Raw genomic sequence first — 14,011 nt, 5'->3', positions numbered from 1 at the left:
TGTGCCCACAGACCAGGGTAGTTATCATCTAGCCCTCTTCCTTCCACCCTACTGATATAACAAGACACAGATCCTTGTTGCTCTTCGAGGCCCTCATGTTCTCAACACAAGACAGAGGTTAGCATTAGTGTGCTAACTTGCTAACCCTAGGAACAGCAGTACTACACCCAGAGGAGCAGTCACTGCCTCTCCACCTCCCTCTGAAAGATGCAGCGGTGTGTGTTGGCTGGCTGTGCAGGAGTGCGCTCTGTGTCTCTCTCTGTCTCTCTCTCTCTACCTGTCTCTCTCCCTCGCTGTCTGTCTGTGTGATATCTTGCTCCATATTAAGCTCTCTCTTGAGCTGTGAGCTATGATTAGCACATACCTAGCTGTCTGTTTAATTGACACCGCCGTTCCATCTCTGCTGTCTCTTTCTGCTGTCTCTGCTCTCTGAATCTCCCGGTGTCTCACATCTCATAGCTTCCCCCTAGACGTGTGTGATTGTGATTGACAATAGCATCATGTACTCTTGTGTCTTCGTCCCTGACTTCCTATGAGACAGACATGATTGATGCAGTCAGTCTCGGTCCCTTTGGCCACTCACACTGAAACCAAACATGGCCCCTCGCCATCCATCAAACAAACTCACTCACTCATCACATGTCTGTTTTCTTCTCCTTTGTCTATCATCCCCCCCTCTCACCAAAGGGACTATCCCAGGAAAACACAAACCCATTTTAATGACTCCTCATACGATCACTAATTTAATTTGAATACATTGTTCTCTCTCTCACCACTGAATGATGCATGCTGCATCCATGCAAATCCCCGATTATGAAGTATAGATTTTTACCCAAGTAAATCATTCACACAGTTTTCAGTAGCCTACTTTAAAGTTTATTTGGATTTGGCTTGGGTTGGATTACTTCTCTGCCCTGGGGAGTGTAGTGAACTCTCTGTGTGTGTGTGTGTGTGTGTGTTTCAGCGAGATGTACACACACCTTCCCCGGGGCCCGCCCCCTAGACCTTTTTACAGGCACTTACGTTTTCACTTTGACACAAAGCGCCTGCTGCTTGAGCGCCAATACCATGTTTAAGGAAGTGCTGCACAGCGAGCATTGAGAGGTCATGGTGTGCAGCACACGGGGAGACTAGGGGTGAAAGACTGCCTCCACCAGGTACTGTACTGCTGCTTTACCCTAGGAGGGACGGGGTGTCTAGAGAGAAGGAGAGGGAGGGTTGGAGCATTGGAGAGGTGTGTTTGTACTTTAACATGCTGACACGTGGCACGTCCATTCGTTTGAGTAGCCTAGTTTTGCTACCCTACTGTGCTGCTACTGGCTTGTCATGTATTCCAGTTACTGTCTGGAAGTGTTTGTGCGGGGCTGTGTGTGGTGTTTCACATATTTTCTGTTTTTATTTAGGGTTTGTGTGTCAGCTGTTCCTAGTACTCGATGTCCAAATATGCTACATAGCCTGTTTGAGCCATATAACCATAGCATTCTACTACACCATCAGACCATGTATACATGTTGTAACACGGTACCTTTGAAGCTGTCCAGTTTGTTTAGTGGGCTTTTCTCTTGTACTCTGCATTGTTAGCCAAACTTCTTGGCAGGACAGTTGGCCCCTTGTCAAGGTTTCATTTAGCCTCTGCTTCTGAGAGGACTGTGGATGTGCTAAGCCAGCCTCGGATACACCTGGGGGCATCTCTATTCTCTCTCCTTCACTCTCCCTCTCTTTGACCTTGTAGCAGTTGTCTGGACTATCCTGTAGGAGAAGGGGAGGATTTGGTGGAGCTTCTTCCTCATGACTGACCAACAGGCTGTCTGTGTGTAGGAGTTGCAGTATTAGTTGTTGGAACATCAGCTGGCCTTCTGATTTGTCATGACATCAGCCTGGAGTCTCAACTGCCTGGGCTGTCACTGGTCTCTTTCTTTTCCTCTCTCCTGACAGTGCCACTCCTCCCATCACTCCTTCTCTCCTTCATCTCCTCTCTGTTGTCTGTTTGCCAATCCCACTTGTCTTCTTCTTTTTGAAGCCCTCCTCCCTCCTTCAATACCAGTGAGAAGTAGCCTAGTTAACCATACCCCCATGTCCTTGGTTTCATGTTCAAACAGACAGACAGGCTTTCTCTGCACCACTGCAATGTCATAGAATAAAAGTGGATTTACCAGTTTGATAAATGATCTCACGGAAGTGAATGCCTGTTATTGTTTCTGCGTGTGTCAATGTTGTGTGTGTGTGTGTCCTCCAGAAATGGGGTTCAGGTTTAAATATAGTGGAGAGATTGAGCCCCCCATTTTAGTTATTAGCCCTGCTATCTGCTCTGTCCAGTTAGCTGAGGTGATATGAGGGGCAGGCAACTTCCACTCTGTCACAACCACTGGCAGCACCCCTAAAGCCCTCCCAAATAAACACTCCTCATTAAGCCAGTAGAAGAGGAGAATCAATGAAGCACAGCAATACACTCAAATCAAATGTATTTATAAAGCCCTTCTTACATCAGCTGATGTCTCAAAGTGCTGTACAGAAACCCAGCCTAAAACCCCAAACAGCAAGCACTGCAGGTGTAGAAACACTCACTGCTGAGGAGGTTTTCTCTGCGCTCTCTCCTATTCTACCCTTTTTTTCACTACCTGTCGTTTAACGCTACACTCATTTCCCTCCTGTTTCTCTCCCTCTTTCATTTCTCTCTGTCTTCTCTCGTTCTCTCTCGCTGTAGTAAATGGAATCCCCCTTCTTACTGTTTCTGTTCCTCTTGTATGTCTCTTTCATTTTACATCACACAGATCTCTCTTCTTTGTTACGTTGTGAATGGGATCCCCCTCCTGACTCTGTTTCTCTCTCTCTGTCCAGCAGACCAGAATCGGTAGAGGCCAGCCCTGTGGTGGTGGAGAAATCCAGCTACCCGCACCAGATCTACAGCATTAGCTCTCACCACTCCCACAGTTACATTGGGCTGCCCTACGCCGTGAGTACACTCCACTTCAACACTAAACTGCAGTACACACCACTACACTACCGTACACTATAATACAGGACACTGACACTACCGTACACTATATAATACAGGACACTGACACTACCGTACACTATATAATACAGGACACTGACACTACCGTACACTATAATACAGGACACTGACACTACCGTACACTATAATACAGGACACTGACACTACCGTACACTATAATACAGGACATTGACACTACCGTACACTATAATACAGGACATTGACACTACCGTACACTATAATACAGGACACTGACACTAACGTACACTAGAGGTCGACCGATTATGATTTTTTTCAACGCCGATACCGATTATTGGAGGACCTATAAAAAAGCTGATACCGATTTATCGGACGATTTAAATAAAAGATAAAAATGTATTTGTAATAATGACAATTACAACAATACTGAATGAACACTTATTTTAACTTAATATAATACATCAATAAAATCAATTTAGCATCAAATAAATAATGAAACATGTTCAATTTGGTTTAAATAATACAAAAACAAAGTGTTGGTGAAGAAAGTAAAAGTGCAATATGTGCCATGTAAGAAAGCTAACATTTCAGTTCCTTGCTCAGAACATGAGAACATATGAAAGCTGGTGGTTCCTTTTAACATGAGTCTTCAATATTCCCAGGTAAGAAGTTTTAGGTTGTAGTTATTATAGGACTATTTGTATTTCATTAACCTTTGACTATTGGATGTTTTTATAGGCACTTTAGTATTGCCAGTGTAACAGTATGGCTTCCGTCCCTCTCCTCACTCCTCCCTGGGCTCGAACCAGCAACACAACGACAACAGCCACCACATCGAAGCAGCGTTACCCATGCAGAGCAAGGGAAACAACCACCCTAAGGCTCAGAGCGAGTGACGTTTGAAACGCTATTAGTGCGCGCTAACTAGCCAGCCATTTCACATCGGTTACACCAGCCTCATCTCGGGAGTTGATAGGCTTGAAGTCATAAACAGCGCAATGCTTGACGCACAACAAAGAGCTGCTGGCAAAACGCACGAAAGTGCTGTTTGAATTAATGTTTACGCGCCTGCTTCTGCCTACCACCGCTCAGTCAGATACTCAGATACTTGTATGCTCAGTCAGATTATATGCAACACAGGACACGCTAGATAATATCTAGTAATATCATCAACCATGTGTAGTTAACTAGTGATTATGATTGATTGTTTTTAAACTTAAGATAAGTTTAATGCTAGCTAGCAACTTACCTTGGCTTACTGCATTTGCGTAACAGGCAGTCAGTCTCCTTGTGGAGTGCAACGAGAGAGAGAGGCAGGTCGTTATTGCGTTGGACTAGTTAACGGTAAGGTTGCAAGACTGGATCCCCCGAGCTGACAAGGTGAAAATCTGTCTTTCTGCCCCTGAACAAGGCAGTTAACCCACCGTTACTAGGCCGTCATTGAAAATAAGAATGTGTTCTTAACTGACTTGCCTAGTTAAATAAAAATGTAAAAAAATAAATAATAATAGGCAAATCGGCGCCCAAAAATACCGATTTCCGATTGTTATGAAAACTTGAAATCCCCCTAATTAATCGGCCATTCCGATTAATTGGTCGACCTCTACCGTACACTATAATACAGGACACTGACACTACCGTAAACTATAATACAGGTCACTGACACTACCGTAAACTATAATACAGGTCACTGACACTACCGTACACTATAATACAGGACACTGACACTACCGTACACTATAATACAGGTCACTGACACTACCGTACACTAATACAGAACACTCACACTACCGTACACTAATACAGGACACTGACACTACCGTACACTAATACAGGACACTGACACTACCGTACACTAATACAGGACACTGACACTACCGTACACTATAATACAGGTCACTGACACTACCGTAAACTATAATACAGGTCACTGACACTACCGTACACTATAATACAGGACACTGACACTACCGTACACTATAATACAGGTCACTGACACTACCGTACACTAATACAGAACACTCACACTACCGTACACTATAATACAGAACTCACACTAACGTACACTATAATACAGGACACTCACACTACCGTACACTATAATACAGGACACTCACACTACCGTACACTATAATACAGGACACTCACACTACCGTACACTATAATACAGGACACTCACACTACCGTACACTATAATACAGGACACTCACACTACTGTACAGTATAATACAGAACACTGACAATACCACACAGTATAATACACTACCGTACACTAATACAGTACACTGACAATACCGTACAGTATAATACACTACCATACACTAATACAGTACACTGACTCTACCGTACAGTATAATACAGTACACGGACACTACCGTACACTAATGCAGTACACTACCATACACTAATACAATACCATGCACTATAATACAATATACTGACACTACCGTAAACTATAATAATACAGTACACGGACACTACCATACACTATAATACAGTACACGGACACTACCGTACACTAATACAGTACCATGCACTAAAATACAAAACACTCACACAACTGTACACTACCTTCCTTACGCTATAAGGACACTGACACTATAATACAATGCACTATAATACAGTACATTGACACTACCGTACACTATAATACAGGACACTATAATACAGGACACTCACACTACCGTACACTAATACAGTACACTGACAATACCGTACAGTATAATACACTACCGTACACTAATACAGTACACTGACAATACCGTACAGTATAATACACTACCATACACTAATACAGTACACTGACTCTACCGTACAATATAATACATTACACGGACACTACCGTACACTAATGCAGTACACTACCGTACACTAATACAATACCATGCACTATAATACAATATACTGACACTACCGTAAACTATAATACAGTACACGGACACTACAGTACACTACCGTACACTAATACAATACCATGCACTATAATACAAAACACTGACACTACTGTACACTAATACAGTACACGGACACTACCGTACACTAATACAGTACATTGACACTACCACACACTATGACACAATACTGACACTACCGTACACTATAATACAATACTGACACTACCGTACACTATAATACAGTACACTGACACTACTGTACACTACCTTCCTTACGCTGACACTACCATACAGGATAATACAATGCACTATCATACAGTACATTGACACTACCGTACACTATTACAGGACACTACCGTACACTATTACAGGACACTACCGTACACTATTACAGGACACTACCGTACACTAATACAATAGACACTACTGTACACTATAATACAGTACACTGACACTACTGTACACTACCTTCCTAACGCTATAATAAAGGACACTGACACTACCATACACTATAATACAATGCACTATAATACAGTACATTGACACTACCGTACACTATAATACAGGACACTGACACTACCGTACACTATATAATACAGGACACTACCGTACACTATAGTACAGGACACTACCGTACACTATAGTACAGGACACTACCGTACACTATAGTACAGGACACTACCGTACACTATAGTACAGGACACTATAGTACAGGACACTACCGTACACTATAGTACAGGACACTACCGTACAGGACACTACCGTACACTATAGTACAGGACACTACCGTACACTATAGTACAGGACACTACCGTACACTATAGTACAGGACACTACCGTACACTATAGTACAGGACACTACCGTACACTATAGTACAGGACACTACCGTACACTATAGTACAGGACACTACCGTACACTATAATACAGGACACTACCGTCACACTATAATACAGGACACTACCGTACACTATAGTACAGGACACTACCGTACACTATAGTACAGGACACTACCGTACACTATAATACAGGACACTACCGTACACTATAATACAGGACACTACCGTCACACTCCAAACTCCACTATGGCCAAGACCAAAGAGCTCTCAAAGGACACCAGAAACAAAATTGTAGACCTGCACCAGACTGGGAAGACTGAATCTGCAATAGGTAAGCAGCTCGGTTTGAAGAAATCAACTGCGGGAGCAATTATTAGGAAATGGAAGACATACAAGACCACTGATAATCTCCCTCGATCTGTGGCTCCACGTAAAATCTCACCCCGTGGGGTCAAAATGATCTCAAGAACAGAGCAAAAATCCCAGAACCACAGGGGGGACCTAGTGAATGACCTGCAGAGAGCTGGGACCAAAGTAACAAAGCCTACCATCAGTAACACACTACGCCGCCAGGGACTCAAATCCTGCAGTGCCAGACGTGTCCCCCTGCTTAAGCCAGTACATGTCCAGGCCTGTCTGAAGTTTGCTAGAGAGCATTTGGATGATCCAGAAGAAGATTGGGAGAATGTCATATGGTCAGATGAAACCAAAATAACTTTTTGGTAAAAACTCAACTCGTCGTGTTTGGAGGACAAAGAATGCAGAGTTGCACCCAAAGAACACCATACCTACTATGAAGCATGGGGGTGGAAACATCATGCTTTGGGGCTGGTTTTCTGCAAAGGGACCAGGATGACTGATCCGTGTAAAGGAAAGAATGAATGGGGCCATGTATCGTGAGATTTTGAGTGAAAACCTCCTTCCATCAGCAAGGGCATTGAAAATGAAACGTGGCTGGGTCTTTCAGCATGACAATGATCCCAAACACACCGCCCGGGCAACGAAGGAGTGGCTTCGTAAGAAGCATTTCAAGGTCCTGGAGTGGCCTAGCCAGTCTCCAGATCTCAACCCCATAGAAAATCTTTGGAGGGAGTTGAAAGTCCGTGTTGCCCAGCAACAGCCCCAAAACATCACTGCTCTAGAGGAGATCTGCATGGAGGAATGGGCCAAAATACCAGCAACAGTGTGTGAAAACCTTGTGAAGACTTCAGAAAACGTCATTGCCAACAAAGGGTATATAACAAAGTGTTGAGATTAACTTTTGTTATTGACCAAATACTTATTTTCCACCATAATTTGCAAATAAATTCATTAAAAATCCTACAATGTGATTTTCTGGATGTTTTTTCTCATTTTGTCTGTCATAGTTGAAGTGTACCTATGATGAAAATTACAGGCCTCATCTTTTTAAGTGGGAGAACTTGCACAATTGGTGGCTGACTAAATACTTTTTTTGCCCCACTGTATACTATAAACCACGAGAATGAGGGAACGCCATAGATGGTTTTCTCTGGTATAAACCTGTTGTATGTGTCATCCTGAAGAAGTCACAGTGATGCTGAAAAGTTAGTGATTTACTGGGAGTTTATATATAGTGCTACTCTCTTTAATTTGTGGCTTGTATGAGTCTCCTTCAACTCCTTTCTGTCCTCTTCCCCAGGACCACAACTATGGGGCGCGCCCCCCGCCCACACCCCCGGCCTCCCCTCCCCCCTCCATGCTGATCCGGCCGGGCGAGGGGCTGTTTGTGCCGGGGGGCCTGCAGGACGAGGCTTCCAGGGGCACCACACTCAGCACCTCAGAGGACGGCAGCTACGGGGCCGACATCACCCGCTGCATCTGTGGCTTCACCCACGACGACGGCTACATGATCTGCTGCGACAAGTGCAGGTAGGAACTGGGATAGACCCTGTCCTTTATCAGGTCACAATGACTTAGACCAGAGTCCAAACTGTCCTAGCAGTGATTTATGAGCATTCTAGCCTTCAAACAATGTCCATGTCTCACCTCAACTTTTCTTTGGGATTAGTGACCCCTCTCTAGATCCCCTGTTGCATTGTGAATGGCTGCTGTTACTGACTCTCTGCCCTCTCCTCTCTCTTCTCTCTCAGTGTGTGGCAGCACATAGACTGCATGGGGATCGACAGGCAGCACATTCCTGAGACGTACCTGTGTGAGCGCTGCCAGCCGCGCATCCTGGACAGAGACCGGGCCATCGTGCTGCAGACCCGCAAGAGGGAGAACATGTCCGGTGAGTGGAGAGATGGTGAGATATACCTTTTCCAGTCCCTCCCAGTGCGCTGCAATAAACGGCTCTCAGATCAGATGGCAGTGTGATAAAGGCTGTGCATGTCAGGCTGCTCTGGTCACTACTGCAGCCTCTTCCCCCTGTGGGTCTGGAGAGACCCAGGCCACAAATCAAATCATATTTTATTTGTCACATGCGCAAGGTGTAGACCTTAATGTGAAATGCTTACTAACAAGCCCTTAACCAACAATGCAGTTCAAGAAAGAGTGAAGAAAATATTTACTGAAATAAAGTAAAAAATGTAATAAATGTAACACAATAAAATAACAATAACGAGGCTATATATAGGGGGTACCGGTACCGTGTCATTGTGCTGTGGTACAGGTTAGTCAAGGTAATTTGTACTTGTTTTTTACCCTAGCACTACACAGCTGATTCAAATAATCAGTTTGATGCTGAGTTGGTTATTTGAATCAGGTGTGAAGTGATAGAGCAAAAAGAAAATGTGTAGGGGCCCCAGGACCACAATTCTGATTCGCCTGCAAGCTGACACCTGCTGGTCACATCGAGTAATACAGCAATGCAGACATTTAGAATGGCAGACTGCTATGGAAAATCTTGTTTTTACCTTTGAGAAATAAGTTTTCTAAATAGGTTAGAACCAGGAAAACTTTGCTTTGGTTGGACCCTCTGTACAAGATGCCCAAATAAACCTTTATTACCAATGCTTTATTAAGGCATACCGGTATGTATCTCTGCAGACGGGGACACCAGTGCCACAGAGAGTGGGGACGAGGTTCCGCTGGAGTTGTACACGGCCTTCCAGCACACGCCCACCAGCATCACACTCACCACCGGCCGCCTGGCGGGCAACAAGCAGGCCGACAAGAAACGCAAGAGAAGCGGAGACAAGGAGCCTGTCGCCACCACGGCCCGAGCCAAGAAGGTCTGTGTTCAAACTTCCATTCAAACCTATTGACACTCAATAGTTTCTTATCTTGACCCCAACTGTACTTCTGAGCTTTACATGTATTTGGAGCAACTCACCCCCCAAAGAGTTTTGGCATGTTTATTTCAACAATTTGTTATGCACTCTGTAACATCTCTTAAACTGGTGGTAAACCTTGTTGTTTTATGCTGTCTGTTGTCTAACAGGCGTTCCGTGAGGGCTCCAGGAAGTCCTCCAGAGTGAAGGGTGGCGCTCCAGAAATGGAGCCCGGGGAGCACCCGTCTCTGTGGGAGAACAAGATGAAGGCTTGGATGGAGGCCTACGAGGATGCCGGCAGCAACCAGTACAGCGAGGACGTCCAGATCCTGCTCCGCGTCAAGGAGGCCGGCGATGGCAAGACCTTGGCCTACAACACTCACACGGCCACCTTCAAACCGCCCGTGGAGGTAGCTGGAACCGACACAGTGACCTACAAACATGTGTCCTCAAAGTGCCTGAGCAGGCAGCATACACAGTTTGTACCCACGTATTGCCTCTGCAAATATCAGTCAGCCTCTTTCCTCATGTTCTGTTGTCTCTCCCCTCTCCAGAGCCAGGTTCAGAAGAACAAGAAGATCCTGAAGGCAGTGAGGGACTTGGCTCCAGACTCCCTCATCATAGAGTACAGGGGCAAGTTCATGCTGCGACAGCAGTTTGAGGCCAATGGATGCTTCTTCAAGAGGTGAGGACCCATCTGATGGAAACCTGAGCTCAAGTAGAATCCTCAGCTCAAATTTAAAAGTGGAATTCTACTCCTTTCCATAGTTGTATGTCTGAGACATTTGGGAGGGAGAGATTGATAGAAGGGGTGTGTTTGTTGTGGTCCTCCCTTGGCAGTGGGCAGTGAAGTCCCTCACGTTCTTTCTCAGCTGCTGTTGAGCTCCTGGCTGTCTTCCCCTGGTCACCATATGGACATCCCCAATCTGTTACTATGTCTCTCTGCTCTCTCTGTGTCTTTCGCTCTCTCTCTGTGTCTCTCTCTGTGTCTCTCTCTGTGTCTCTCTCTGTGTCTCTCTCTGTGTCTCTCTCTCTCTCTCTCTCTCTCTCTCTCTCTCTCTCTCTCTCTCTCTCTCTCTCTCTCTCTCTCTCTCTCTCTCTCTAGGCCGTACCCCTTTGTGTTGTTCTACTCAAAGTTTGACGGGCTGGAGATGTGTGTGGACGCCCGCAGCTTTGGCAACGAGGCTCGCTTCATCCGACGCTCCTGCACCCCCAACTCTGAGGTGAGTAGCCAATCGCAGACCATGATACAAAACCTACGGCTCTAAACCCTGACCACACCTCCCAGAGCCACTAACTTCAACTTAATGTAACCTCATGAGTTTCAATAGGTGCCTCTCTCTTTCCCCTTTTCTCCACCTCTCTCTTCTCTCTCAGGTGCGTCATGTATTAGAGGATGGTATGCTCCATTTGTACATTTACTCTTTGTGGTCCATCAGCAAAGGCACCGAGATCACCATAGGCTTTGACTATGACTATGGCTGCTGGTAAGCAGGATGGAATCACTTAGTACCGCACACACACATATATATATATATATATATATATGTATATATTAACTCAGCAAAAAAATAAATGTCCACTCACTGTCAACTGCGTTTATTTTCAGCAAACTTAACGTGTAAAAATTTGTATGAACATAGCAAGATTCAACAACTGAGACATAAACTGAACAAGTTCCACAGACATGTGACTAACATAAATTAAATAATGTGTCCCTGAGCAAAGGGGGGTCAAAATCAAAAGTATCTGGTGTGGCCACCAGCTGAATTAAGTACTGCAGTGCATCTCCTCCTCGTGGACTGCACCAGATTTGCCAGTTCTTGCTGTGAAATGTTACCCCACTCTTCCACCAAGGCACCTGCATGTTCCTGGACATTTCTAGGGGGAATGGCCCTAGCCCTCACCCTCCGATCCAATAGGTCCCAGATGTGCTCAATGGGATTGAGATCCGGGCTCTTCGCTGGCCATGGCAGAACTCTGACATTCCTGTCTTGCAGGAAATCACGCACAGAACGAGCAGTATGGCTGGTGGCATTTTCATGCTGGAGGGTCATGTCAGGATGAGCCTGCAGGAAGGGTACCACATGAGGGCGGAGGATGTCTTCCTGCAATGACAAGCTCAGTCCGATGATGCTGTGACACACCGCCCCAGATCACGCCGGACCCTCCACCTCCAAATCGATCCCGCTCCAGTTTACAGGCCTCAGTGTAACGCTCATCAGAGCAGAGCACTTTTTGCCAGTCCTGTCTGGTCCAGCGACGGTGGGTTTGTGCCCATAGGCAACGTAGTTGCCGGTGATGTCTGGTGAGGACCTGCCTTACAACAGGCCTACAAGCCCTCAGTCCAGCCTCTCTCAGCCTATTGCAGACAGTCTGAGCACTGATGGAGGGATTGTGCGTTCCTGGTGTAACTCGGGCAGTTGTTGTTGCCATCCTGTACCTGTCCTGCAGGTGTGGTGTTCAGATGTACCGATCCTGTGCAGATGCTGTTACACGTGGCTTGTCGCTGTGAGGACGATCAGCTGTCTGTCCTGTCTCCCTGTAGCGCTGTTTTAGGCGTCTCTCAGTATGGACATTGCAATTTATTGCCCTGGCCACATCTGTAGTCCTCATGCCTCCTTGCAGCATGCCTAAGGCACGTTCACGCAGATGAGCAGGGACCCTGGGCATCTTTCTTTTGGTGTTTTTCAACGTCAGAAGAAAGGCCTCTTTTAGTGGTCAAAGTTTTCATGAATGTGACCTTAATTGCCTACTGTCTGTAAACTGTTAGTGTCTTAACGACCGTTCCACAGGTGTATGTTCATTAATTGTTTGTGGTTCATTGAACCTGCATGAGAAACAGTGTTTAAAGCCTTTACCATAAAGATCTGTGAAGTTATTTGGATTTTTACGAATTATCTTTGAAAGACAGGGTCCTGAAAAAGGGGTGTTAACTTTTTTGCTGAGTTAATATATATATATATATATATATATATATATATATATATATATATATATATATATATATATATATATATATATATATATATATATATATATATATATATATTATCTATATACACACACACACACACGACAAGATTGGTCAACCTCAACCATGTTATCTTTCTACCTTTTTTCTCCCCCGCTCCTTCCCCCTCTCTCCCTCTTCCTCCCCCTCCCTCTCTCCCTCTTCCTCCCCCTCACTCTCTCCCTCTTCCCCCCCTCACTCTCTCCCTCTTCCCCCCCCTCCCTCTCTCCCTCTTCCTCCCCCTCCCTCTCTCCCTCTTCCTCCCCCCTCCCTCTCTCCCTCTTCCTCCCCCTCCCTCTCTCCCTCTTCCTCCCCCTCACTCTCTCCCTCTTCCTCCCCCTCACTCTCTCCCTCTTCATCCCCCCTCACTCTCTCCCTCTTCCTCCCCCTCACTCTCTCCCTCTTCCTCCCCCTCACTCTCTCCCTCTTCCTCCCCCTCACTCTCTCCCTCTTCCTCCCCCTCACTCTCTCCCTCTTCCTCCCCCCACTCTCTCCCTCTTCCTCCCCCTCACTCTCTCCCTCTTCCTCCCCCTCACTCTCTCCCTCTTCCTCCCCCTCACTCTCTCCCTCTTCCTCCCCCTCCTCTCTCCCTCTTCCTCCCCCCTCACTCTTCCTCCCCCTCACTCTCTTCCTCCCCCTCACTCTCTCCCTCTTACTCCCCCCCCTCTCGGTCTTTCTCTCCTCCCCTCCTCTCTCTCTCTCTCGGTCATTCTCTCTCTCTCTCTCGGTCATTCTCTCTCTCTCTCTCGGTCATTCTCTCTCTCTCTCTCTCGGTCATTCTCTCTCTCTCTCTCTCGGTCATTCTCTCTCTCTCTCTCTCGGTCATTCTCTCTCTCTCTCTCTCGGTCATTCTCTCTCTCTCTCTCTCGGTCATTCTCTCTCTCTCTCTCTCGGTCATTCTCTCTCTCTCTCTCTCGGTCATTCTCTCTCTCTCTCTCGGTCATTCTCTCTCTCTCTCTCTCGGTCATTCTCTCTCTCTCTCTCTCTCGGTCATTCTCTCTCTCTCTCTCTCTCGGTCATTCTCTCTCTCTCTCTCTCTCGGTCATTCTCTCTCTCTCT

At 45.8% G+C, this 14,011-nt stretch overlaps 1 protein-coding gene across 15 annotated transcripts in view; it reads left to right on the top strand.

The window, feature by feature from the left end:
• The window catches only part of kmt2e (lysine (K)-specific methyltransferase 2E), a 50,499-nt gene that overhangs the window by 14,750 nt on the left and 21,738 nt on the right, over positions 1-14,011 (top strand). For 6 of the 15 annotated variants that reach the window (XM_042300388.1, XM_042300396.1, XM_042300395.1 and 3 more), the window contains exons 3-10: positions 2,839-2,953; positions 8,367-8,596; positions 8,818-8,972; positions 9,692-9,900; positions 10,110-10,349; positions 10,494-10,624; positions 11,045-11,162; positions 11,317-11,426. In XM_042300388.1, the coding sequence (XP_042156322.1) occupies positions 2,839-2,953; positions 8,367-8,596; positions 8,818-8,972; positions 9,692-9,900; positions 10,110-10,349; positions 10,494-10,624; positions 11,045-11,162; positions 11,317-11,426 (1,308 nt within the window). Of the gene's footprint in view, positions 1-1,038; positions 1,158-2,838; positions 2,954-8,366; positions 8,597-8,817; positions 8,973-9,691; positions 9,901-10,109; positions 10,350-10,493; positions 10,625-11,044; positions 11,163-11,316; positions 11,427-14,011 lie in introns of those variants that run through there. The other 9 variants (XM_042300401.1, XM_042300397.1, XM_042300394.1 and 6 more) reach the window with 7 other exon arrangements.

Source organism: Oncorhynchus tshawytscha, linkage group LG17 (genome assembly GCF_018296145.1).
Source record: "Oncorhynchus tshawytscha isolate Ot180627B linkage group LG17, Otsh_v2.0, whole genome shotgun sequence".
Classification (NCBI taxonomy): Eukaryota; Metazoa; Chordata; class Actinopteri; order Salmoniformes; family Salmonidae; genus Oncorhynchus; species Oncorhynchus tshawytscha.
This window is presented reverse-complemented; position numbering and strand designations above follow the sequence as displayed.